Source organism: Neoarius graeffei, chromosome 6, assembly GCF_027579695.1.
Source record: "Neoarius graeffei isolate fNeoGra1 chromosome 6, fNeoGra1.pri, whole genome shotgun sequence".
In the NCBI taxonomy this organism is placed as follows: domain Eukaryota; kingdom Metazoa; phylum Chordata; class Actinopteri; order Siluriformes; family Ariidae; genus Neoarius; species Neoarius graeffei.
This window is the reverse complement of record NC_083574.1, coordinates 57,923,835-57,951,781: the sequence shown is the minus strand read 5'-3', so window position 1 is coordinate 57,951,781 and position 27,947 is coordinate 57,923,835. Positions and strand designations below refer to the sequence as shown.

Below are 27,947 nucleotides of genomic sequence, written 5' to 3'. Positions count from 1 at the left end.
ATTATGCCGATGACATGATATTGTTCTGCTGCTCATTAGCAGATTTGAAGGGAGTACTTCTTATTTTTGATTAGGAGGCATCCAAGCTTGGGCTATGTGTCAACTGGTCCAAGACCAAGCTGATGCATATAGGTGACGGTCCTGACCCACCACACATCGTCACTGGCACTGATCACGTCGAGTTTGTGACATTTGTTTACCTGAGATCGGAAGCCACCAATAATGGTGACCTCCTCACTGAGATTAATAGGCGATGTGGACTGGTGCCAGGCATCATGAGAAGCCTTTGGGGACCACTCTGGAAACAATGTGATATCTAATGATGCACCAAGCTATGGGTCTACAACACTGTGGTTTTGTCTGTGCTGCTCTATGGCACCGAGACCTGGCCTCTCAGCAAGACCTTGGCCACCTGTGTTCTCAGCTTTGAGACCCGTGCCCTCAGGAACATTGTGGGGGTGCGTTGGTATGACCGTGTCTCCAATGAGGAGCTCTGCCAGAGGACCAACCAACCGAATATCTTTCGCACCATCACACAGTGCCGTGTTTGTTGGTTCAGACATGTCCTGCGCTGCACAGATGGCCACCCCACAAAAGCCATTTACGAGTCTGATCCACCAGCAGTGGGATGGAGACGCCCTCGCAGCTGACCATGCACGCGTTGGAATGATGTCATTCATCAAGAACTCCAGCAGATTAATTTAAGGCTGGAGGACATCCCAGCACTCAGCCAAGACTGTGAGAGATGTTGGAGCTCGGTGGCACTGGTGGGCTCAATGCTATGCTGGCATGAGGTTTAGGAGGAGTAGGAGTGTTCTTATTTGCTTTTGTTTTCTTCTGTATCTAAAGGTTTTGAGATTCAGTTTGGAAAGAGGCTCATGGAATTTCTTTCTGGGAGGATTGGACTGCAGCCTTTCTTCTCTGAAAGTTTTATATGCCTTCTCACCATTTTTTTTTTGCCTAAAGGTCTGTGGCAACTTCTACTGATGCTACCCATCCACTGGAGACACAAACCAGAGCCATCTCATTGGCAAAGTGGTTAATCCAACTGTTGTCCATTATATCTACAAGATTCATAACATAATTCTCATTCTTGAGAATCCTTGTCATTTGAAGGTCCTTGTGATCATTGGAATGTTTCAAGCCAAATGAATCCTTAAGCATTCTCAGACATGACCGCCAATATTCTTCTGTAAGATAGTAGTGTTGGACTGCTCCAGTTTTCAAACTAAAGCCCTTCGTGCCACCAGCTGTTTGGGCATCTTTGTTCACAGTCTCCTCCACTGTTTGATCCACAGGTATTTTGCCAAAGGGATTTCCTTCTCCAATTTGAACAGAAAAGCCTCCTGCCTCCATGTATTGATGGACATCTGGGTACTTTGTATGAAGGGTTGTCATCTCTGCATAATAAGATGATGGGGACCTTGCATAGTTTACCTTGTCATAAGCAGAGCACCAAGGAATCATACTGTGGATAGAAAAAAGATGCAGTTTCCAATCTCCTTCCTTAGAGGATCTCACTACGTTCAATACTATACCATATCTACACAGCTCATCCAGAATTTGGCAAGAGGACCATTTTCAGAGTGAAGAAATTCCATGCACTTATCAAACAATTCTAAGATTGATTTGAAGGATGTATTCTGAAGCACTTCACTGAAGGATTTATGACTTAGATTTTCACACAGAAATTATATTAAACAGCAGTACATTTATCCGATATTCCATTCCAGATAATGTTCTGCACATTATCCAATGTGCCAGTACAGTTTTTTAAAATATATTTTATCACTTAAAAGCTACTGTTGGCAATGCTATCATGCATCTTCTTACTGCATGTGACCTAATGAACAAAGCTAGATAGGTTATATTTTTCCCCATAGAGTTGGACTGGCCAACTGTCTGGCTCATGGACCAACTACTGATTTTCTAAAAAAGGTGCACAAGTAACAGGGATGACCATAGCTTTGAGAGGAGTGTCAAGAAAAAGTCAATTCAAGAATTTGGGAGAGCTTCACAAGGAGTGGACTGAGACTGGTGTCAGAGCCACCATGCACAGATGTCTTCAAGAAAGGGGCTACAAGCATTGCATTCCAAATATCAAGCCACTCCTGAATAAGAGACAATATCAGTGGCATCTTACCTGGGCTAAGGAGAGAATGAACTGGACTATTGCTCAGTGGTCCAAAGTCCTCTTTTTAGATGAAAGTAAATTTTGCATTTCATTTGGAAATCAAGGTCCTAGATTCTGAAGGAAGAGTGGAGAGGCACAGAATCCAAGGTGTTTGAAGTCCAGTGTGAAGTTTCCGCAGTCTGTGAGGATTTGGTGTGCTATGTCATCTGCTGGTGTTGGTCCACTGTGTTGTATCAAGTCCAAAGTCAATGCAGCCATCTACCAGGAGATTTTAGAGCACTTCATGCTTTCATCTGTTGACAAGTTTTATGGAGATGCCGATTTCCTTTTCCAGCAGGACTTAACACCTGTCCACAGTGCCAAAACTACTACCAAATGGTTTGCTGACCAGGATATTACTGTGCTTGATTGGCCAGCCAACTTGCCTGACCTGGATCCCATAGAGAATCTATGGGGTATTTTCAAGAGGAAGATGAGAAATACCTGACCCAAAAATACAGACAAGCTTTAGGCCACTATCAAAGCAACCTGGGTTTCACTCACACCACAGCAGTGCCACAGGCTGACTGCATCCATGCCACACCACATTGATGCAGTAATTTGTGGTAAAGGAGCCCCAACCAAGTATTGAGTGTATAAATGAACATGCTTTTCAGAAGTTTGCCATTTCTGTATTGTAAATCCTTCTTTGATTCATCCTAGGAAACATTCTAATAATTTGAGATACTGGATTTCTGATTTTTATGAGCTATAAGCCATAATCATCCATCCATTATCCATAACCGCTTATCCTGTACCGGATCACGAGCAAGCTGGAGCCTATCCCAGCTGACTATGGGTGAGAGGAGGGGTACACCCTGGACAAGTTGGCAAATCATTGCAGGCAAGCCATAATCATCAAAATCAAAAGGCTTGAAATGTTTTTCGCTTTATGTGTAATGAATATAGAATATATGAAAGTTTACCTTTTTGAATTAAATTACAAAAAAAACCCTTTCATGATCTGCTAACTTTTTGAGATGCACTAGTCAGAGAAGTTTAGAGGCTGTCATATGTGTAAATCAACTTTACTTCTTGTTTCTAGTTATATTTCACACACAAAAAAATCTCATTTTTATTGATGTAATGAATTTAAAGCATTTTGGGAATAAACGTGTCATGGATATACTGTGTTTATTATTTTCCAATCAGTTTTTAAATAAAAATTGAAAATTAAACTCTAAATTTTCATGTTTAATGTTATTACAACCTCATAGTGTTATTAAACTTTCAAATAGAAAATAGTGGTTTTCATACTACCAAATTTTGGATAATTAAAATACAATTTTCTCAAGTTTATTACAGTGGATTCAGAGCATTTTGGAACCAAACTCTTCATATATGACAAATGTAGCTCTCCTTTATGTGGGTGTGTTATAATTTGCAAAAATATTTATATCATTTAACAAATGGCCTTATCCAGGGCAACTTGCAGATTATATACATAACATGTACATGCTACATAAGCCAAAGTCATTTTCCCTCAGTACCTTTGCCTTCCTCTTGCTTTGTTCCTCCTCTTTGATGCTCCACTTGCAGGGTACTGGCTCAGGGTTGTGCAGCTGCATTATAGCCACTTTACACATGCCACAGTGAACACTATCGAACTGTAACATGTTAGTGGAGGCAGTTAAGGTGGGCATCATGACCACTGCATGTAGACGGACTTGCACTGTCGGACCCCCCAACACCTATACATTATAAAATGCAGGGTATTAAAGGAGTCACTACAATTAAGAAGGGTAACATGCCTTATAATGCAGGAAAGCATGATAAAACTATAATGAAATGTGTTCATATCATTATATATAATTAGATACTACTTCAAGTCTCCATTTATATTGTAAGTGAGGTGGCAATTCCCAACCCACTCTCAGGCTTGGTCTGTGGCCCTGTAAAGTTTTTGGTGAGATTTTGAAAATGTGCCCCCCAACCTGCAGTCATGGGGAAAAGAAAGTACACCCTTCTTCAATCCTATGTTTTTAGTTAACAGGGCATAAACAAACAACTGTATGGTCCTCACCAATCTCTATTTCCCAAATAATGTCAAATGACAACAAAAACACACAACAGAAGATTTCAATATGTACTCATTTTGTCCCAAAAAGTGAACCAACATTCAAAAACCAGCTGGGGAAAAATAAGTACACCCTAATATAGATATTATACTTTGCACTGCCTAAAAATGGAGTGCCTGGCGAGTGTATGACCAAAATATTTGCAAGGGCATAAAATCATCCTGAATAGAATAATATTACAGTATATGAACCACTGAATTGTGTAGTGTAGTTCACATCAGGAACTTGCTGCATTGTCTTGTGACAGTGATACCAATAATGAGATACACACAGTGGTCGAGTTGTATAATCAAACCGGGGGGGGGGATGGTGAAATTTTTAGTCGCGTGTCGACCCATCGGTCGGTCCGTCGGTGGGAAACTGGTTTGCTTTTAGGAGGGTTTGCACACAACGTAGGTCTGTGGACCTTGTTCATTTACCAGACATACAGTATTTTGTACTGATAAAGTGTGTAGTACACACTGTGTACCCTTTTTATTGTTGTAAAAAACATAATACACTGGTATTTTACTGTAAAACATGCAGTGTGGATGTCATGTGTCATATTTAGTCAGTCTCCTGGCTGGCATACCTACCACATTCTCCATATTAGGGTGAAATGCAGATGACAAATTTGAAGTGTAACTTCATAGTCATGGCAGGCTCCTTTTAAATCGTTTGGTAAATAATTTATTAAAACCTCAGCAGGCAATGTAAATGAACAACTGAATCTTTTCATATCAAGTCAATAGAATTTTTATTCAAAGCTGAACCTTGGGAACATTGAGTTAAATACAGAGGTAGGTAGGTAACCAATAAGCTAAAACAAGCAACAGTAAATTGTAAATCAGACTAAACTTCCTAAAAGATGTTTGAGGCATTATGCATTTTTTTTGCTTTTTTCCATTATTGTGTTTATTCTTATAACATTGTAACATTGATTCCCACTGTTATCTAGGTCACGTGACACCTTAACATTGACAGTCACCAAGGAGCTGCCTTGGATACTTTGATTCGATACATACCAGCACTTTGATACTGTTAGGGTTTTGCTGGGAATCAAACCCAGGTCGCTGGTGTAGTGATCCAGCAAACCCCCACTAGGCCACCTGGGGAATGACTCAAGGGCAGAGGCGTGAGGCGAAAGTAGAGTATCAAAAAAAAAAAAAAAGTTTATTTACACTATATACAATCCAGGGCAAAAAGACAAAGTATAATCCAATGCTGAGAAGACAAAGGGAAAAAATAAAAAATCCAACAATTCAAAGTCCAAAAAAAAAAGAAAAAGAAAAACGCTCAGAAGATCCAAAAGTACAAAGTAAGCAAAAAATATCCAAAAAACCACAAGGGCACAGGCAAGGTACATGGGACAGCAGAACAAGCACTAAACAACATAGCATAAAGACTCCGTGACTAGGGACTGAACTGAGGGAGTATATATACACAAAATAAATTGAACACAGGTGACGATAATGAGGACTAGGCAGGGCACAAGGCACATGAAAAGAAAAGGCACATGGTAGTCAAAACAAACACAGAACACAGAAGCAGAGGTGGCCTCTAGAGGCCAAAACGAACATCTCATCTCATCTCATTATCTCTAGCCGCTTTATCCTGTTCTACAGGGTCGCAGGCAAGCTGGAGCCTATCCCAGCTGACTATGGGCGAAAGGCGGGGTACACCCTGGATAAGTCGCCAGGTCATCACAGGGCTGACACATAGACACAGACAACCATTCACACTCACATTCACACCTACGGTCAATTTAGAGTCACCAGTTAACCTAACCTGCATGTCTTTGGACTGTGGGGGAAACCGGAGCACCTGGAGGAAACCCACGCGGACACGGGGAGAACATGCAAACTCCGCACAGAAAGGCCCTCGCCGGCCACGGGGCTCGAACCCGGACCTTCTTGCTGTGAGGCGACAGCGCTAACCACTACACCACCGTGCCGCCCCGCCAAAACGAACATGACAAGAAAAACATAACAGCGGCCTCTAGAGGCCAAGACAGTCCCCAGTCCTAACAGACACATACTGGATACAAGCTAGCAAAATGAGTTAAAAGCAGGCATCTTTGGAAAGTTTCTTTGGAAAGAGGAAAAGGCCCATTGAGGAGACAGAAGAAGAGCCTATGACGAAGAAAAAGAAAGCAGCATTTTAGCAGACACCTTGTCGAGTCCTACACCAATCCTGCTCTGCCTTACATGTTGTGACCGGCTCTCTAATGAGGCAATGAAGCCTTCAAAACTGCTAGTGTCGTTTATTTTAGCCTTCCTGTCTTGAATAACACTTTTTGTTGCCTGAAGAATAACAAACGAACGTCCAGGCTGATTAAATTAATGGCCTTATACAAGAAATCAAAGCTAACATGAACCTGAGTAAGCTATCGATAGCTGGCTAGACTCCAAACTAACATTCATTATGATAGCTGTGTTGTTATCTGCCGCCCACAAATTAGGCTACATATCGGTAACTTTACAGCATGATAGTGGGCTCACAGAAATTGTGTGACTGATATTCGTAACTCTTGACTTACCTCCTGAAATGTTTTTTCTTGCGATCTTAAATCTGAACTTGCTTAGGTCTTGCTGTCCACTCCGCTTGGCCATGATGCTGCAATCCGCTGCTGTCACTGACGCCGAATGAAATAAAAAATAACGGAACCCCAACTGAATGTCACCTCCTCAAATGCTTCACTTGCACGTGCCCTCTCTCGCGGTAGCTTATTGTATGCTCAGTTTCAGCAAAGCTACGTGGAATGGCATTTCTAAGTCCAATGTTAAATAGAAGTAATGCCCACATTTATTAAAATTGCTCAAGGGAAGGGAGGGGCGATGCCCATTTTAGAGGGGGATGATTTTGACCATTTTTTATTCCAGGGGGGATGGCATCCCCCCATCCCCCCTCAACTCGAATACAGGATACACATCACAGTTACAAATACATAGGCTATTTATTCATTTCTTTCACACTGCATGCCATGGGCCAGAAATAACAACACAACATTATGATGTGCCTTGTGGACAGCAGTAAACCAGTGCTTTCACTTTCCAACATTACCATATAGTTACGGTACGATCGAATATCAAACTTGATATGTCAAACAGCTCTCTGGTTATATCTCTCACATCCAAGTGCTTTTGAGCTCAGAGCACGCAGCTGCAGAGTGCAAAGCACATGCACTGACTAAAGCTACTGTAGCACAAACTGCTGAAAAAAGTTAATGCTAGCTAAAACAGAAAAGTGTCAGCATTAACTTTCAGCAGTTTGTGCTACAGTAGCTCTTCTGTGGGATTGGACCATATGGGCTAGCCTTCGTGCCCCATGCGAATCAATGAGCCTTCAACACCCATGACACTGTTGCTGGTTCACTGGTTGTCCTTCCTTGGAACACTTTTGGTAGGGATGTTCATTAAAGATTTCCCCTGACCCACTTCCCATGGACTGAGACGAACAAAACTTGGCACAGTTATTAGTCTTTCTCTACAAAGGTACCACCAAGAATGACACTTCTCCCATTGCTTTATGCAGCTGTGAAGACCTCACCTGTAGAAGTCTGCAGGCTGCATCAGAAGCCACGACTTGACCTTGTAAATAAGTGTTTCATTATCTGGGAAGTGCTTGCCCTTCAAAAATGACTTCATGGTTGCAAAGAGGTGGAAGTCAGATGGTGCAAGGTCAGGAGAGTAAGGGGTGTGTGTGAGGAAGGATTTCATAGCCACAGAACCGTGCTTACATCTGGGCAACATACAAGTTGTGACCTGGGGCATTGTCTTGCAGGAGGTGGACCCCTTTAGTCAGCATGCCATGCCTCTCAGTTTTGATGCCCTCCCGCAATTTCTGTAGCAGCGAAGCGTAGCATGTCCCAGTAATTGTGGTACCCTTCACCAGGAAATCCATCATCACTACTCCACGCTGGTCCCAAAAGACCGTGAGCATGACCTTACCCGCCAAGGGTTTGGACACGTGCCTTCTTCAGAGGTGGTGAGTCATAATGCTTCCATTGCTTTGACTGGGCTTTAGTCTCTGGATCATAATGATGGACCCACGTTTCATCCTGCATGATTAGTCTGTCGAAGAACTCCTCCTGGTTTTCTTGGCACATGGCCTAAAGAGCTTGGGAGCACTTGACTCCTTCCTGCTTCTGCAAGGGTGTGAGCAACCAAGGAATCCATCATGCAGACAACTTCCACATGTGCAAATGGTCATGGATGATTTTTTTCCCCACAGACCCCACACTGATCTTGATGTCTTGGGCTAGTTGGCGAATGGTTATGTGGTGATCCTCCAAAATGGCGGCCTCCACTTGCTGGATGGTGTCTTCATTAATGGCGGACTGTGGTCGCCCGGGAATGGGAGTCGTTTTCACCGATGTCCAACCACACTTGAACTGATGATGCCAGTGCTTGACTACATCATATGATGGGGCATCCTCCCATAAGTCTCTTTCATCTCATTGAATGTCTCCCTTGGTGTGCGGCCTCTCAAGTACAGGAACCTGATGACCACTCTGCATTTAACTGGCTCCATTATCACACTTTACTCCACCTTAGCACTTGTAAAAGAGAAACAGATATGAGATCAGAGCTGCAAATTACCGCATGACCCATAGAGATATGCATTATTATACATGTGCAATTTCAGCCTCCTACAATAACCGGAAGTGGGTCTTGGGAAATCTTTAATGAACATTCCTCGTACTAACCACTGCATGCTGGAAACACCCCACAAGATGTGCCATTTTGGAGATGCTCAGACCCAGTCTCAGCCAACACAATTTAGCCTTTGTCAAAGTTGCTCAGATCCTTATGCTTGCCCATTTTTCCTGCTTCCAACACATTAACCTTGAGAACTGACTGTTGTCTTGCTGCCTAATATATCCCACCCATTGACAGGTGCCATTGTCATGAAATAATCAATGTTAATCACTTCACATGTCAGTGGTCATAATGTTATGGCTGATTGGTGTGCAAGCAATTGCCAAAGGCCCAAATGTCTGATGGGGGCCTCCTTTTTTGTGGTGGTTTTCACCTGTCAGGAATGAAGTAAATCATCATCCCCATCATACCTATGGTACTTCTGCATGCAACCATTCAAGATATTCCATTTACAAATTTACTAAGACAGACACCATCACTACAGGCTCTAAAGAATCAATTTTTATAACTCACCACTCATCATACATCACCGCAGGGGTTTATTGCCTCCCCTGCAGGAAATGCAATCAGTCCAAGAGGAGACTGGCTGATCATTTTGTCATACCATATAAATGAGGGATTTCTCCTTTTCATCAGTCAAAAAAAAACAGTAATGGCAAATTATCTAATATTTCAAGGGGAACACTGTCAAACCTCATGGTGGTGATTGTCAAACAAGTACAAACAGCACGAACAACGAGGAACAGTGATCATGAGTTGAAGCACACTGACAAGGATAGACAGACTTGTGGCAGCTGAGGTCTATATCAAAGGCCCCAAAAGGAAGACGCATAATTTGGTGTAAATCGCACAAAGCCCAAGACTCCTGATGAATAATATACAGTGCTCGCCATGATTATTGGCACCCCTTGTTAAGATGAGTCAAAAGGGTTAGAAAAAAAAAATCCACATTTTGGTGAAATAGCTTCATTTCACACTGAAAAAAAAGAGAAAAATCCTCTCTTTAACTGAAAGAAATTTATTCAGAGAAAAACAAATCCCTCATCAAGAAATAATTATTTTTCAACAAGAACACTGTTATTGACACCCCTGCATTTGACACTTTGTACAACCTCCCTTTGTCAGTAAAACAGTACTGAGTCCTCCTCTATAACATTTCACAAGGTTGGAGAATACAGAGCAGGGCATCTGAGACCATTCCTCTTTACAGAATCTCTCCAGATCATCCAGGGTCCTAGGCCCTCTCTTGTGCTCTCTCCAATTCAGCTCACCCCACAGGTTTTGAGGCTTGCTCATTAGGGATAAATACATTGATTAGGGACTGTGGCAGTGGGTGTGTGTGTGTGTGTTCAAGCACCGGTTTTTGAATGAAGAGTGAGGCCAGGGAAGGTGAGTGGCAAAACGATCACGCCTGTGTTTAATTGGTGTGCGCGCGCGTGTTTTGCAGCAATGGCCAAGGGCTGATAAGGAGGGAGAGAGCTAAGAGGCAGTTATCCTGATCAGAGCATTGGTGTGTGTGTTGTGTGTGCTTGTATGTCACTCACACTTGAAAGCTGTAAAGCTAGTTGCAAGAATAAATGTGGAACTGAGTACCACTACCTGCCTGAACTGCCTGTGTTCCACTCACACTCAGGGACAATTACTGGGACAAATTTATTAGTTCCTATGCTTAAAATCTTTATTTTTATGTAAAGCTGCTTTGGACAATATATTTTGAAGCGCTATACAAATAAATTGACTTGACAGGTTTTCAATGGGGTTCAGGTCAGGGAACTGAGATGGCCATGGCAGAAGTTCGACTCTGTGGTCACTTAACCATTTTTGTGTTGATTTGGATATATGCTTCTGATCATTGTCCTGCTGGAAGATCCAATGATGACCCAGTTTTAGTTTCCTGGCAGAGGCAGCCAGATTATGATTTAAAATGTCCTAGAATTTCATGGAGTCCATGATGCCATGTACCCTAACAACATTTCCAGGGCAACTGGAGGAAAGACAGCCCCAAAACATCACAGAACTTTCACCATATTTGACAGTTGGGATCGGGTTCTTTTCATTATAGCCATCCTTCTTTTTATGCCAAATCCACCTTGAGTATTTCTTGCCAAAAAGCTCCATTTTTTGTTATATCAGACCAAAGAACACGGTTCCAGTCAAAGTTGTAGTAGCATTTCACAAACTTCAGGTGCACTGTAAAAGCTGATACCCTCTTAACTCACAAATGGAAGTTAATCAGACTTATTTCTTGTTCCAGGTTGACATTACTTATTTTGACAGAGTTTGCTCTACTTTTGAAGATGTAATTATTTTTCAAAACATTTAAATGAGTTAACTGAACTTAAACTGAGCCCACCACTCCTGCCCCCCTACACACACAACACAACCAATTAGTATTGCTCCATTAGTATTGCTCCACTATCTATCGACGGTGCTGCAGTGGAGAGGGTGAGCAGCACCAAGTTTCTGGGTGTGCACATCTCTGAAGACCTGTCCGGGAGCAACAACACCGCATCACTGGCCAAAAAAGCCCAACAGCATCTGTACTTCCTCCACAAACTGGGGAGAGCAAGAGTCCTGGCCCCCATCATGCACACATTCTACAGAGGCACCATCAAGAACATCCTGACCAGCTGCATCACCATGTGGTACAGCGCCTGCACCGTGTCCTGCTGCAAGACTCTGCAGCGCATCGTGAGAGCAGCTGAGAGGATCATTGGTGTCTCTCTCCCTTCTCGAATGGATATTTATAACTCCCGCCTCACCCGCAAAGCCATCAGGATTGCAGGTGACCCCACCCACCCATCTCACAGCCTCTTCAGTCTGCTGCCGTCGGGGAGGAGACTGCGGAGTCTTTGGGCCAAAACCAGCAGGCTCAAGGACAGTTTCTTTCACCAGGCGGTCAGGAGGCTCAACTCCCTCCATGTTCTGCCCCTCCTCCCCCCTCTGCCCCCTGCCACAGATTCTGCTTGCACACCCCCCTGCCCCCCTTCAGCATCTAACATGTCACCCTCACAGTTTCCCCCCCAACACACACACATATTCTCAACGTTCATTAACACACTGAACTCAGGGACTGCACATTTCACTTTACCTCGCTCATTTGCACTATTCCGCACTACCTCACCTTAACAGCTATTAGTTTATTGTTTATACTGCTTATTTCATGTTTACCTGCTATACCTCAAGTGCCCTTGACTGTTTATTTGCACCAAATTGTGTGTGTGTGTGTGTGTGTGTGTGTGTGTGTGTGTGTGTGTGTGTATATATATATATATATATATATATATATATATATATATATATATATATATATATATATGAGTGTTTAGTCTCTGTCTACAACCCCGATTCCAAAAAAGTTGGGACAAAGTACAAATTGTAAATAAAAACGGAATGCAATAATTTACAAATCTCAAAAACTGATACTGTATTCACAATAGAACATAGACAACATGTCAAATGTCGAAAGCGAGACATTTTGAAATTTCATGCCAAATATTGGCTCATTTGAAATTTCATGACAGCAACACATCTCAAAAAAGTTGGGACAGGGGCAATAAGAGGCTGGAAAAGTTAAAGGTACAAAAAAGGAACAGCTGGAGGACCAAACTGCAACTCATTAGGTCAATTGGCAATAGGTCATTAACATGACTGGGTATAAAAAGAGCATCTTGGAGTGGCAGTGGCTCTCAAAAGTAAAGATGGGAAGAGGATCACCAATCCCCCTAATTCTGCACCGACAAATAGTGGAGCAATATCAGAAAGGAGTTCGACAGTGTAAAATTGCAAAGAGTTTGAACATATCATCATCTACAGTGCATAATATCATCAAAAGATTCAGAGAATCTGGAAGAATCTCTGTGCGTAAGGGTCAAGGCCGGAAAACCATATTGGGTGCCCGTGATCTTCGGGCCCTTAGACGGCACTGCATCACATACAGGCATGCTTCTGTATTGGAAATCACAAAATGGGCTCAGGAATATTTCCAGAGAACATTATCTGTGAACACAATTCACCGTGCCATCCGCCGTTGCCAGCTAAAACTCTATAGCTCAAAGAAGAAGCCGTATCTAAACATGATCCAGAAGCACAGACGTCTTCTCTGGGCCGAGACTCATTTAAAATGGACTGTGGCAAAGCGGAAAACTATTCTGTGGTCAGACTAATCAAAATTTGAAGTTCTTTATGGAAATCAGGGATGCCGTGTCATTCAGACTAAAGAGGAGAAGGACGACCCAAGTTGTTATCAGCGCTCAGTTCAGAAGCCTGCATCTCTGATGGTATGGGGTTGCATTAGTGCATGTGGCATGGGCAGCTTACACATCTGGAAAGACACCATCAATACTGAAAGGTATATCCAGGTTCTAGAGCAACATATGCTCCCATCCAGACGACGTCTCTTTCAGGGAAGACCTTGCATTTTCCAACATGACGATGCCAAACCACATACTGCATCAATTACAGCATCATGGCTGCGTAGAAGAAGGGTCCGGGTACTGAACTGGCCAGCCTGCAGTCCAGATCTTTCACCCATAGAAAACATTTGGCACATCATAAAACGGAAGATACGACAAAAAAGACCTAAGACCGTTGAGCAACTAGAATCCTACATTAGACAAGAATGGGTTAACATTCCTATCCCTAAACTTGAGCAACTTGTCTCCTCAGTCCCCAGACGTTTACAGACTGTTGTAAAGAGAAAAGGGGATGTCTCACAGTGGTAAACATGGCCTTGTCCCAACTTTTTTGAGATGTGTTGTTGTCATGAAATTTAAAATCACCTAGTTTTTCTCTTTAAATGATAAATTTTCTCAGTTTAAACATTTGATATGTCATCTATGTTCTATTCTGAATAAAATATGGAATTTTGAAACTTCCACATCATTGCATTCCGTTTTTATTTACAATTTGTACTTTGTCCCAACTTTTTTGGAATCGGGGTTGTAGTTCTAGTTCTTATCTAGAGTGTTTATACTGTCTGTGTGTGTGTGTATATATATATATATATATATATATATATATATATATATGTGTGTGTATATATATGTATGTATATATATATATATATATATATATATATATATGTGTGTGTGTGTGTGTGTGTGTTTAGTCTATGTCTAGTTCTTATCTAGAGTGTTTATACTGTTTATATTGTCGAGCATGTATAGCATATTTGACAATAAAGTTGACTTGACTTAAGAAATTATACTTTTATTTATTGCTGCAAAAAGAACCAAAATGCATGATTATTACTGCTTTAGCCATTAATAGGCCTAAATGAAACTTTATCAATTTCTCCCTATGCTTTTCTGTTTTCCAAATCATACCTAAATCTTTTCCCAACTTCCACTGCAGTCTAAATAATACTACCAAAATGTCACGAAATGCGGTAAACCCAAGCCCATGTCGATTTTATTTAACAGCCCTCCACTGCTTCAAATAAAATGCAGCCAATCAAGGAAGTCCTAGGAGGGAACGTTGATGGTTGACAATCTGATCAATCAGAAATCCTAGGGCTATTGCAAACGTCTTTTCGTGGCGCATGATAATGTTTGAGAAATATATTAGTGAATGAGATGCAAATGGAGTGTTAATAATAATATTGCAGTCTTCCCAGATTCATTCAGGTTAGCTTCCTCCCAGCCTTTAAAGGGCATATCCTGGACCAATTTAGTGTTGTTGTTTTTTTATATGAAAGTATGTCCCTTTACACACTCATCCAGAAGGGTAATTTTGCACAAGGCCATCTGTCTACAGCAGAAAAAAATAAAATAACAAAACGTGTCCCAAGGGAGTCTGGAGCGATATTGATCAGATTCGTGACATCACAAATCTGCCAGCAGGCTGAGAGACCCTGCATGGATTCAGTGCACAGTCTGTGTAGACCAAGTTTAGCAGCTAGCGATTTTGCATTGAAATATGGAATTGTCGCCTGAGTGCAATGTTACTTCACCTTTGGCTGAAGAATATAATGAGATGTCAGAATTGGGGCTTCTTCTGTTTGGATTTGATGATGATTCAAGTAGTGAAGACAACGATGTTGCTTTGAGCATTCTAACAGATGGAACTGCATCTTTTTTTCAGATCAAGTTGCTTCTTGAAGCCCATTTCCCACTGCAAATAGTTCTCAAAGTCGTTGGGCTTTATGAAGTGAGCCCCGCATATGATGTAGTTGTCTGCTGCATGTTGCCAGTTTTTCCGGGTGCCTCGCCCGAAGCGCTCCCATTTCTCTCTCATTGTCCGGTCTTTTGGAAAACGATGAGTACTAATCCCATCAAGATTGGTGTTGCTACACCCTCCTATGATACATCTGTTAACCATTTTAATAATTATGTGATAACGTTGAAGAAATTTGCAGAAAACCACCAGGTCGTATTCTCAAACAAACCAACGCTGACATGGGATTCAGAAGGAGGCGTCCCGCACGTGACGTCACGAAAATCAATGTTTGCTGGGAAATCCAAATGCCAAGTTTTTTCAGAGGCAGACGAATTCGCCTCAAATGTCTTGATTTCAACTGAATTTTTCTGGTATTGCGCAAGGTAAAAAATTGCACAAAATGCAAAATGTGACAGATATTTGACCAAAGTTTAATATAAAATAAGAGAATTACATTGATCTTGCTCCTAAATATACCCAAGATGTGCCCTTTAAGATTGCAGGATTATTCATTTGTTGGATAATTGACAGATGACTTGTGATTTTTGTGGGTGAGACGGTCTCATCACTTTGGGAAATGAAACAGCACTCGATGTTCACACGAACAAGCCGTTGCTTCGCGCTCATGAAATCTGAATATTCCCCGTCTGTACTACTCTGCCAGCAGTGCTGCTAACTTGGTGGGACTGAAGGTAAGCCAATTAGTACTCATTTAACTATCAATATTTGGTCTAATTTATTAAAAAGGCATGATAACTATAATATACGTATATCGTAATGACATGTTAACATTAACAGTACGTGAGGGGTAAAGTTACAGGACAGTCGTTTCGGCTTCGAGGTAATGCTAACTTAGAAGTGCCTTTTACTGCATTAACGCTACTCTTTACAAGCTATATAATGACAGTGTGATATGTTTTGTTCTTAAGAGTAGTTTGAAATACTAAGTAAGTTAACCAGCTCATACTCATTCATGGTAAAGTTAGGCTTACAGTAAGTGGTGTCTTGTATGAACCTTAACATTGACTTTAATTGAGGGCACGTTAAGTTCCGTCTTTGAACATAATGTTATGCCAGCTATCGATAATTTCTCCAAGAGGCACTTAATTCCTTTAACAAAGCTCTCTTTAATGACAATAGTGTACAATTGTTTCAAGAATGTGTAGGCCTATATTTGTATTTTGTTAGTCTAAGTTTGTTCATTTTGGTGGGGATAGTTGGCCAACGTTAACCAGCTAGCTAGTTAATGCTAGTTTCCTATTGTTAGCTAAGTGTTAAAATTAAATATTGGTCTATCTTGGCTCATAGTAGCATGTAAATAAATGGTTCCGTTTGGCTGTTTTGAATCCATTCATATTTTGAAACCTATATAAGTTTATGTAGGATATGTGTGTTTTGCAAGATATGAGCATTTTTATGTGGTTTGGTAAAGTTGTTGCTCGTGTATTGGTCCAGGCACACGTTTTAATATGATCTGTTTTCTCTGCTTTCAGATTAACAACATTTATGAGCACTAATGCAGTGGGCATGTAAGTTCTGCAATTTCATCACTGACAAAAGAGGCAATTTACTCAAACATTATAGATTAAAACATGCAGGCCTTACAAGGACATCACCCTTACCATGCCTCCATAAGGACTGAGCTTGTACCTTTAAGTCTTTTAATGCACTTAAGGTGCATTTATCAGAAGTTCACTCTCAGAAAGGCAGTACAGGCTATAATGAGATGGCTGTCTTTAGTTGCCAGATTTGCGATTTTAGAGAGCCTTGTGTTGAGCAAGATATTTTTACTCACTTACACACACATCTCAGAGTACAACAGAAAGTACCGTGCCCATATCAGGACTGTAATTTCCAGACCAGTGTGTTTTCAACATTTAGAGCACATAGAAGCAGAAACCACCCCTCAAAACTGATCCAGCCATTTAAGCCAGGTATTTTGTCTTGCACGGAAGACTCCTGCATAGATAATGTCCAATCCCATAAGGACTGTGATTTGTATGAAACACCAGATTTTGAGGAAAGTTTTAGGGATGATGATGTGGAAGAGTTGAGGTGTCAGCTAGAGCACAATTTGGCTGGCCTTTTCCTTCAGATGAAGTCTATGCATAACATATCTGAGAGAGCTGCCCAAGATTTAATCCAGCAATTGAACCAAATTTCCCTCCTATCTAAGCCTTTGATTCACCGTGCAATTCAGAGTATACTAGGTCAACATTGTCCCAATGTTGATGTGTCTGTTATGACAGAAATAGTCAATGCTGTTTTTGACAACACTCCAGTTCTAAAGCATACATCTGCTGGGGGCTCCCTGTCAACTACTTGCACTTGGGCCTCCTACATAGCAAGAAAGTTTCCATTAGTGAAGCCTGTGGAATTTGTCTTGGGTAAAGAGAAGCAATCAGCTGTTTATGTTCCTATTCTGAAAATGCTCCAAGCTTTGCTTAGTAAAGATGACATTTTGGACAAGGCTCTCCATTCTGAGAATACACAGGAGGGTGTATTCAGTAGTTTCAGGGATGGTTCACGCTTTAAAGAAAACAGAGGAAGAATTGACAGAGGAAGAATTCAGAATTGTCCTTAGCTTGTACATTGATGACTTTGAGGTAGTGAACCCTTTACGGACATTGAGAAAAAAGTATAAGATATGTGCAGTCTACTGGGTCCTTGTCAATCTTGCACCCAAATACAGCTAATCCCTTCATGCAATACAACTTGCCCTTTTATGCAAGGTCAACACAATCAGGCAATATGGGTTCTTAGCGATTCTTCATCCACTTCTCCAGGACCTTGTATTACTTGAGAAACATGGGCTGTATGTGGAGAGGTTAGGTACGAGCGTGAAAGGGACAGTGTTGTATGTAGCTGCAGACAACCTAGCTACCCATGCATTAGCAGGATTTCAGGAGAGTTTTATTGTTGACAGACTTTGTCGTTTTTGCATGGCGAAACGTGATGAAATCCAGGAAAAAGAAGTGCGTTTCAGTCACTATAAATTAAGATCAAAAGAGGATCATGATAAACAGGTCAGTGAGGTTGAGCAGGATCCAAATATGACAAAGGAGTATGGTGTAAAAGGTGGTTGTGCCCTGAGTGTTCATTTGGAACATTTCCATGTTGTAGATGGCTTCCCTCCTGATATACTTCATGATCTTTTGGAGGGCATTGTGCCATTTGAATTGTCACTTGGTCTGTGTGATCTCATTAAAAAGGGTTATTTCACATTGGACACATTGAATAATGCAATCAAACAGTTACCCTATACATTTTCAGACAAAACAAACAAACCTCAGTTAATTCCAAAGACATTTTCCTCTAAAGGGACCATTGGTGGAAATGGTCATGAAAATTGGACACTAATTCGATTACTTCCTCTTATGGTAGGACATCATGTCCCTACGAATGATGAAACATGGGAAATGCTAATGAATTTAAAGGATATCCTGGAATTGGAATTTTCTAGTAGATTCACAGAGGAATCTATTGAGTTTTTAAACTGCAAAATTTCAGAACATAGGCATGTGTTTCAAAAAGCTTTCCCAAACTCTCAGCTCCATCCAAAACACCACTACTTGGAACATTATCCCCATCTCATAAAGGTCTTTGGACCTCTTGTTGATGTGTGGACAATGAGATATGAGGGAAAACACAAATTTTTCAAACAGGTTATCCGCGAAGCCCAAAACTTTATGAACGTCCCACTAACCTTAGCTAAGCGACACCAGAACATGATGGCGTATCATTTAGATTCAGCCTCATTTTTCAAGCCAAATTTGGAAGTAGACAAAGTGAGGAGTGTAGAGGTTGCTTCCTTCCCAGATAGTGTACAGCATCAGTTGTCAAAGCAGAGTACTCAAAGTACAGTTCTAAAAGCGTCATCTGTGCATGTTGATGGCATTAAGTATGCCACTGGTATGGTGATTTCAGTAGGGTCATGTGCAGGGCTTCCAGAGTTCAAACAGATTGTCAGAACAGAGAGAAATTGGCTCTGCTGTACAACTTTAATGTTCGGTATGAAGACCCTGAGTTTAACAATGCACTGTGTGATCCATCTGAATTGCCGGACAGACCAACACTCAAGATCATATCTCTTGAGGTGGATCTACCAGCAACTAGGTTATCATGCTCGTCATCTGACACCGTCATGCAGCCAAGTACATATGAAGGTTTCAGATTAGTTGTCTGTGACCAGTGGCCAAAAAGATTTGAGATTCCTCAGTTCTCTGTTGATGTTGAGTATCGCCTCAGGCAAGGCAATCTAGCGTATTTGAGAGATGGGACACGGCTGCAAGTGGCGCGTGACATGAAACACGATATTCTTGAAAAACTAGCAGAGATGATGTACAAGTTTATGGCATATCCACGTGATGATCATTTCAGTGCGGTGGCTGCTGCTCTCATCAGTAAACATCCTTGCCTCACAGAACCAGGCTCTGCTACAGGATGCATTGGATGGAAACATAGCCTTAAATTCAAGATGGGCAATTACCGCACAAAACTACGGAGCGCTGGCATGGCTGATATATCTGTTAATCGAAAAAACAATCTAGATTGAGCGGGATTGTCTAAAATTCTCAAAAGACCACAGAGAAGTGAGGCCAACTTTCTTCCCAACTTTCCTCATGGCCAGGATGCAACCACTCTAGAAGCCAGTAGAAAGGCTCTTGAGGACAAAATGAGCAAAAGAACTCCATATTCAGCTTTAATAACACAAATGATGGACAAGACCTTTTCCTTAAGACACAAGGAAATCATGGAGGAGCAGCCCTCTGTGAGAAGAATGATGGAAAGATGGCCAGCCCTTTTTACAGAAAGTCAAGTAAGGACATTATATCCAAGTAATTAATGTTAAATTTTGTACACATTATATCTCAAATCATTGTCCATAGGTCTGTCCATTTGGCAAAGAAGAAATGCTTTTAAATGCACGGATGTAGTTACTATCAGATGATTGAGGTGTTACTGAAAGGATCTGTTGGTCCAAAGACCTTGTAATGTGAAAATTGTAGGATAAAATTTCAGTCATATGTCTTTTATTTTGTTATTTTTTCCAGATCTATGCTGAATTCAGAAGAGCTGCCACTAAGCATTTAAAGCAGCATTACTTCGAGTCATTGGACAGCCGTACCCCACAATTTCTCACTATCTTCAGTCTCAAAAAAGGAATGGTTGGAAGAACACTGGGATATTTCCTGCACCAAGTTGATTCAAAGGCAAGTTAAATACACTGAGTTAAGAGAGGAATGTGGCATATAGCCTTTATAGCACATTACATGAAATGTGTAAGTCTTTGAATTGCTTAGGGGATCATTGGGCATTTATTGTTTGCTCCGGGAGGGAAAGAGGTTCATTCAAACTCTCAACTGACATACACACTTTCTAAGCACTGATAGACTGTAAGACAGACTGGATGTGTTACATTTGTGTTGGGTTATGTGACAGGAGGCAATTAAAAGTTTACTGTATATCAAGTATGGCTTCTACCATGTGGGACACATTAAATATTCTAATGCTCCTTGTGATCTAGGTGTTTATCTTGAAGTATATCTTATCTTAAGGTGTATGCATCTTTTTTGTTGTTTTCTTCTTTGATAGAAGAAGGATGTCTGTGCAATGAGAACGGTTGTGTTGCGTGGCCCCACTCCTCCTTGGTGACGATGACTCAGAATTCTTCCGACTGTGTAAGCATCTATAGTTTTACTCAATTGCTGATTAGACTGGTATCTTAGAAATTGATTCCTGGAGGTTTTCCTAAATTTTCAACTCTGTCATTTTGATCTAGGACTCTGATGTAACAGAGGACTTCACCCAGGTGTGTGTGGGCATTTTGACTGTCATCCCTGAAGACAGTCCAGCTGCATCTTGAGCCATGCTCCATTGGAATAATCCTCGATGGAGACCTCATTTTTGGTGACGTGCGAAGCTATCCAGAAGCCCTGTGTTTGTTGCTTGGGCTTATGTATGCACTCCACATAGAATATCCAGCAGGTATGAAGAACACATTTCAGTTTGAGCAGAAGGTGATGTTGGAGTTAGGTCAGGAAAAATTAAGCCCAAAACTGATGTCCCTGAAAAACGCCTTGCTGAGCTAAATGGGAATGTTAAGTGAAGGCTTTCTGCCTTTTTTTATTTTTCTCATAACACTGTGGTGTGCACTCAGTTTTTTATTGGCAGTGTAAGGATGGACTGCCATGCCGTAGCCATAGTAACCAATTCCCTGCTTCACTTTATGAACCATCTTCTCCCTTTCACTGTACAGCATTAAACACACCAATCCCTGTACTCGATGCCATGTTCTATCTCTGCCCATTCTTCTGACTCCCTGTAATCTGAGATGATAGCAGATACCAAGTACAGTGACGTCACGACTGTGCTTTAAACCTGAGGCGAAATTCTCTCTCTCTGGTGGTGGGTTTCTAGGCATGAAAGAGAGACGCTGTTGCATCTGTGCTACAGGAGAACAAAGGACAAAGAACGAGCTATTGATACCGGACCTTTAGCCAAAGTTCAATGTATTTGATCTTCACATAGTTGCAATAATAACTGAACCGGTTAGTTACTGCACCCCACGCAGTATTTTAAAGAGAAAAGGCGACCGGATCCCTTTTCCCTTTCTCAACATCGACAAACTATAAACAAGATTCCTTCCAGATCATCAGATGACCAACGGGACACCGAAGATCTTCAGCTGACGAGCTGTAAAAGTGAAAGGAACAGACCTGTTTTCTCCCTGGACCTGCGCTCTGCACTGTCTTCGGATAACAGACGGCGCACTTTCAGTCGCCAAGCAAGAGCGATCTCAAGTAAGGCTGGCATCTGGGCAATTGTTAGTCTTAGTTGTGGCTAGTTAATGTGAAGAGTGTTGTTTATTTGAATTCATTCATGGTTTAAATGTACGCATTTTGATTCACATGAAAGTCGGTCTTAGACCGCGTGTTGTTTGATTTACTTTGTTTACTAGCTGTATTTAGTTAGATTGTGCATGCGTTCTCTCTCTCTCTCTTTAACTCCCTCCATCGCACCACACCCCTCAACATTGGGATTTCAAGAGTAGCTAAGGTTGAGTGAAGTTTGGCTTTGAGGCCTAGCACAAAGGCTCACACATTCCATTTACAACCTCACTCCCCTCCTCCTTGTCATACGCCTGCACACACCCTCTCTCCCTAGCTCCTCCTCATCCCGTTAGTGCGCAGCCGCGCGCGCGCACACACACACACACACACACACACACGCCTACACTCTTACACACACACAAACTCACACAAACACTCTCACACAGACACACAAACAAATGATTTCCCTCTCACATTTTAACATTTACTCGCCCCTACACTGTAAAACTTGCATATAGCTTATTACTTCTGATCACCATTAGTGCCTTAGTTATCATCATATACACTACTGATTATTACCTGTATACATTGTATCACCATTTATATTGAATTATTCCTTGGCTGCTATTGTTGCTATATCTGATCAGTATTAGTTTGCTAATTCGTGTCAGCTATTTCAATAAATGGTATCTTTGGAATAAACTGTGTCCTGTCTATTGCTACAACATTCACTGAGTGCCAACCTCTGCCAAACAAGTACTCTAATTGCCTTCGCCCATTTGGTTGTTATATGAATGTTATAGATCTACAGTAAACATACAACCCCGATTCCAAAAAAGTTGGGACAAAGTACAAATTGTAAATAAAAACAGAATGCAATAATTTACAAATCTCAAAAACTGATATTGTACTCACAATAGAACATAGACAACATATCAATTGTCGAAAGTGAGACATTTTGAAATTTCATGCCAAATATTGGCTCATTTGAAATTTCATGACAGCAACACATATCTCAAAAAAGTTGGGACAGGGGCAATAAGAGGCTGGAAAAGTTAAAAAATACAAAAAAGGAACAGCTGGAGGACCAAATTGCAACTCATTAGGTCAATTGGCAATAGGTCATTAACATGACTGGGTATAAAAAGAGCATCTTGGAGTGGCAGCAGCTCTCAGAAGTAAAGATGGGAAGAGGATCACCAATCCCCCTAATTCTGCGCCGACAAATAGTGGAGCAATATCAGAAAGGAGTTCGACAGTGTAAAATTGCAAAGAGTTTGAACATATCATCTACAGTGCATAATATCATCAAAAGATTCAGAGAATCTGGAAGAATCTCTGTGTGTAAGGGTCAAGGCCGGAAAACCATACTGGGTGCCCGTGATCTTCGGGCCCTTAGACTGATTGATTGATTGTGTCTTTATTCGCAAGATAAAAAATACATTTCAAGCGTTACAAATAACAGTTAAAAATTAATAGGACAAAAAACGTCTGCGCTAGGCAAGAAATATACAAGTGGCTATTTACATATATCATACTCCCAAGTTATATCTAAAAATAAGCCTATTAAAATAGCAGTTCTTAAAACGTTCTGTGTTGATGATAGGTCTTACAATATGTTTACTGCGGAGGCGCTGTGTTGAATATATAGAGTAAGGTGTAAGAAATCCATGAAGAGGATGCGTATTTACACTTATCAAAGAGGCGCTGATCGTGATGTTGCAGTAATTCATGTATGTTATAAGGTATCGATGTGTAGCACCTCTTGAAACACCTTCTCAAAAATTGCTGTACTACATTAAGATCCGATGGACTAGCTCCGTAGACGGGCAGGCCATAGATAATCTTAGGCATAACGATGGCCTTAAAAAGATGGTCCACTTCCTCTTGAGTGTAACCCTCTTTACGGAGACTTCTAATCACATACAGGCATTTATTAGCCTCACTTAACTTAGACCCAATGTATACACTAAATTTAGAATTTTCCTGAAAAGTTACACCCAAAAGCTTTATACTCTGATGCCGCTTTATGTTGCTAATGGCTGGATAGACACTATTGTTGCCTTTTTTCCTTAAAACCAGCTCTTTGCATTTGGCTGTATTACAGCTCATTCCATTATTTACGGTCCAATTAAAAAACTGTTCCAAAGCTAAATTCGATTTATCTGATTGGTCTCTTGGGACCTCTACTACAATTGTGGTATCGTCCGCATACTTAATTAAAGTGATTTCCGGGTGCTCTATATCTAAATAATTTAAAAATAAATTAAATAAATAAGGCCCACTCACACTTCCTTGTGTTGTGCCTTTATTTACCGATTTCCACTCGCATATTATATTATTATAGGCAACCCGTTGTTTCCTATCAGCTAAAAAGCTAATATACCAATTAATCATGTGAGGATTAAGCGGACAAAGCTTAAGTTTTTCAACCAATAGGTCATGTCTCACATTATCGAATGCCTTAGAAAAGTCCATAGTAAATAGCCTAACCGCTGCATTTTCCCTCTTATCTAGGGCTTTTAAGCTTGCATGTTGCAACTTCAATAATGCATTTACACAACTGCCACCTTCACGATAGGCAAACTGAGAATCACTTAAAAATTCCTCCACATGTTTCTTGTTAAAAGCCTCGTAAACAGTTCTTTCAAAAGACCTAGCAATTACAGGTGTAACATTTATACCTCTAAAGTCCGCCTTTACCTCTGGGATATCGACCTTGGGAATAGGGCTAATATCCGCCTCTTTCCATATCTTGGGCCATGAGTGCAGACTAAGGGATGAGTTCCAGAGCGCTTCAACTACAGACGGCACTGCATCACATACAGGCATGCTTCTGTATTGGAAAAATCACAAAATGGGCTCAGGAATATTTCCAGAGAACATTATCTGTGAACACAATTCACTGTGCCATCCGCTGTTGTCAGCTAAAACTCTATAGTTCAAAGAAGCCGCCGTATCTAAATATGATCCAGAAGCACAGACGTCTTCTCTGGGCCAAGGCTCATTTAAAATGGACTATGGCAAAGTGGAAAACTGTTCTGTGGTCAGACGAATCAAATTTTGAAGTTCTTTATGGAAATCAGGGACACCGTGTCATTCAGACTAAAGAGGAGAAGGACGACCCAAGTTGTTATCAGCGCTCAGTTCAGAAGTCTGCATCTCTGACGGTATGGGGTTGCATTAGTGCATGTGGCATGGGCAGCTTACACATCTGGAAAGACACCATCAATGCTGAAAGGTATATCCAGGTTCTAGAGCAACATATGCTCCCATCCAGACGACGCCTCTTTCAGGGAAGACCTTGCATTTTCCAACATGACAATGCCAAACCACATACTGCATCAATTACAGCATCATGGCTGTGTAGAAGAAGGGTCCAGGTACTGAACTGGCCAGCCTGCAGTCCAGATCTTTCACCCATAGAAAACATTTGGCGCATCATAAAACAGAAGATATGACAAAAAAGACCTAAGACAGGGGGCGTCGTGGCTCAGGTGGATAAGGCGCCATACCATAAATCCGGGGACCCGGGTTCGATTCCGGCCCGAGGTCATTTCCCGATCCCTCCCCGTCTCTCTCCCCCGCTCATTTCCTGTCTCTACACTGTCCTATCCAATAATAAAAGGTGAAAAAAAGCCCCCCAAAAAAATCTTTAAAAAAAAAAGACCTAAGACAGTTGAGCAACTAGAATCCTACATTAGACAAGAATGGGTTAACATTCCTATCCCTAAACTTGAGCAACTTGTCTCCTTAGTCCCCAGATGTTTACAGACTGTTGTAAAGAGAAAAGGGGATGTCTCACAGTGGTAAACATGGCCTTGTCCCAACTTTTTTGAGATGTGTTGTTGTCATGAAATTTAAAATCACCTAATTTTTCTCTTTAAATGATACATTTTCTCACTTTAAACATTTGATATGTCATCTATGTTCTATTCTGAATAAAATATGGAATTTTGAAACTTCCACATCATTGCATTCTGTTTTTATTTACAATTTGTACTTTGTCCCAACTTTTTTGGAATCGGGGTTGTATTACATTAGAGCTACAATACTCAATAAACTATAGCAACATCACCACTAAGTTATTCCATTGATTTTAATAGTTCAGCTATAAACTATTAGACAATTGAATTAATTAATTTATGAAACATGAGACTGATTTGATAAGCCTATTGCACCTACAACAGTGTGTCAATAACATGTCGATCCCTTGATTTTATTTTTACAGTTTTTAATTTTTATAGGCCACTCTTACTTCCATATCCTTAGATTTTGTGCAAGAGGTGATGTTTGAGTTGGGTTGGAAAAATTAAACTTAAAACCAATGACTGAAAACACTTCACTAAGTCAGAAGAGAAAGTAAAGTAAAAAGGTTTCAGCTGTTTATTTCTGTTTCTTTCCCCCTCAATACAATGGTCTGCACTTAGTTTTATATTGACAGTTTGTCAATGATATGTCAATCTTTACAGAGAAAATAAGTTTCAACTGTGTATATTTTTTATTTAAAATATGTCAAGAGGGATCAGTTCTTCAGTTTCATTTATACAGCCTTTTATTTTCCCAGCCAAGCATGATGCTTATAGAGATCCTTTTAGCAGACATTGTGCATGTGTTTTGTTGTCTGCATGTGTTCTACTGCTTTAAAGGAGAGCCGAAAAAGCCTCTTGATTAACCAAGTAGTTGGACAATCGGACAGGCTGGTCTTGTGTCTTGTGTTACTTGATACAATCAGTATTCACAGCACAGTAGTGCTTTATGTTTTGTTGAAAAATGGCAATAAATAGGCATGTGTTGGCCTTCAATAATCTTGTCTTTATTTGGGTTAAAACTGTTTGGTATCACATTCTATGTCAACAAATTGAATTTGTTTGAAGGAGTTGTCACCATGAGAACAAGTAATTCATGTGCAATAGGAGTTGTATTGACTTAAGGATGGGCAATGAGTTTACTTGATTAAGTTAAGTACAACCCCAATTCCAAAAAAGTTGGGACGTTTTGTAAGCTGTAAATAAAAACAGAATGCGATAATTTGCAAATCATGGAAATCCTTTATTTCACTGAAAATAGTACAAAAAGACAACATATCAGATGTTGGAACTGAGAAATGTTATTGTTTTTGAAAAATATATGCTCATTTTGAATTTACTCTCTCTCTCCCTCCCTCTCTCTCCCTCACTGCAGCCATCTCTCCTTCTTCCCTCAACACACCTCCCCCAGTCATCACAGCGGTACCCTCCTCCCCCACCTCAACACAGACTCCTCCATGCATTACTGCAGACCAGGCCAGAGGTCAACTGAGGAAGCTTCACCCCAGGAAAGCAGCAGGCCCGGACAAGGTGTGTCCCCAACTACTGAAGACCTGTGCTGCTGAACTGGGTGAACCACTCCAACGCATCTTCAACCTCAGCCTGCAGCTGGGGAGAGTGCCCACCCTCTGGAAGACATCATGTATCATTCCAGTTCCCAAAAAGAATTAGCCCAGCGAGCTGAACGACTTCCGACCGGTGGCACTCACTTCACATCTGATGAAGACGTTGGAGCGGCTCTTCCTCAGCCTCCTCAGACCCCAGGTACAACATGCCCAGGACTGTCTGATTTGCGTACCGGGCAGGTGTCGGTGTGGAAGACGCCATCCTCTACCTGCTACACCAAGCCCACTCGCATCTGGATAAGGGAAATGGCACAGTGAGGATCCTCTTCTTGGACTTCTCGAGTGCCTTCAACGCCATCCAGCCCCTATTGCTTCAGGACAAACTGAACAGGATGCGAGTGGACCCCTGCCTGGTCACCTGGATCTTCGCTGGATCTTCGCTGGTATAATTCACAATTCATTGTTCCATCAATGATGGCAAGCCGTCACATGTCTGACACTGTGATTAGCAACACCGGACCACCCCAGGGCACGGTGCTGGCCCCTCTTCTCTTCACCCTGTACACCACGGACTTCTGCTACAACTCGGAGCTGTGTCACATTCAGAAGTTTGCTGATGACACAACCATCGTTGGGTGTATCAGTGACGACAGAGAGGAGGAGTATAGGAGCCTGGTGAGGGACTTTGCT

At 41.3% G+C, this 27,947-nt stretch overlaps 1 protein-coding gene across 1 annotated transcript in view; it reads right to left on the bottom strand.

Annotated features, from left to right (window-relative positions):
• The window catches only part of hydin (HYDIN axonemal central pair apparatus protein), a 338,453-nt gene that overhangs the window by 126,727 nt on the left and 183,779 nt on the right, over window positions 1–27,947 (bottom strand). Inside the window, exon 31 of the mRNA XM_060923930.1 lies at window positions 3,664–3,864. Within this exon, the coding sequence (XP_060779913.1) occupies window positions 3,664–3,864 (201 nt within the window). The remainder of the gene's footprint in view (window positions 1–3,663; window positions 3,865–27,947) is intronic.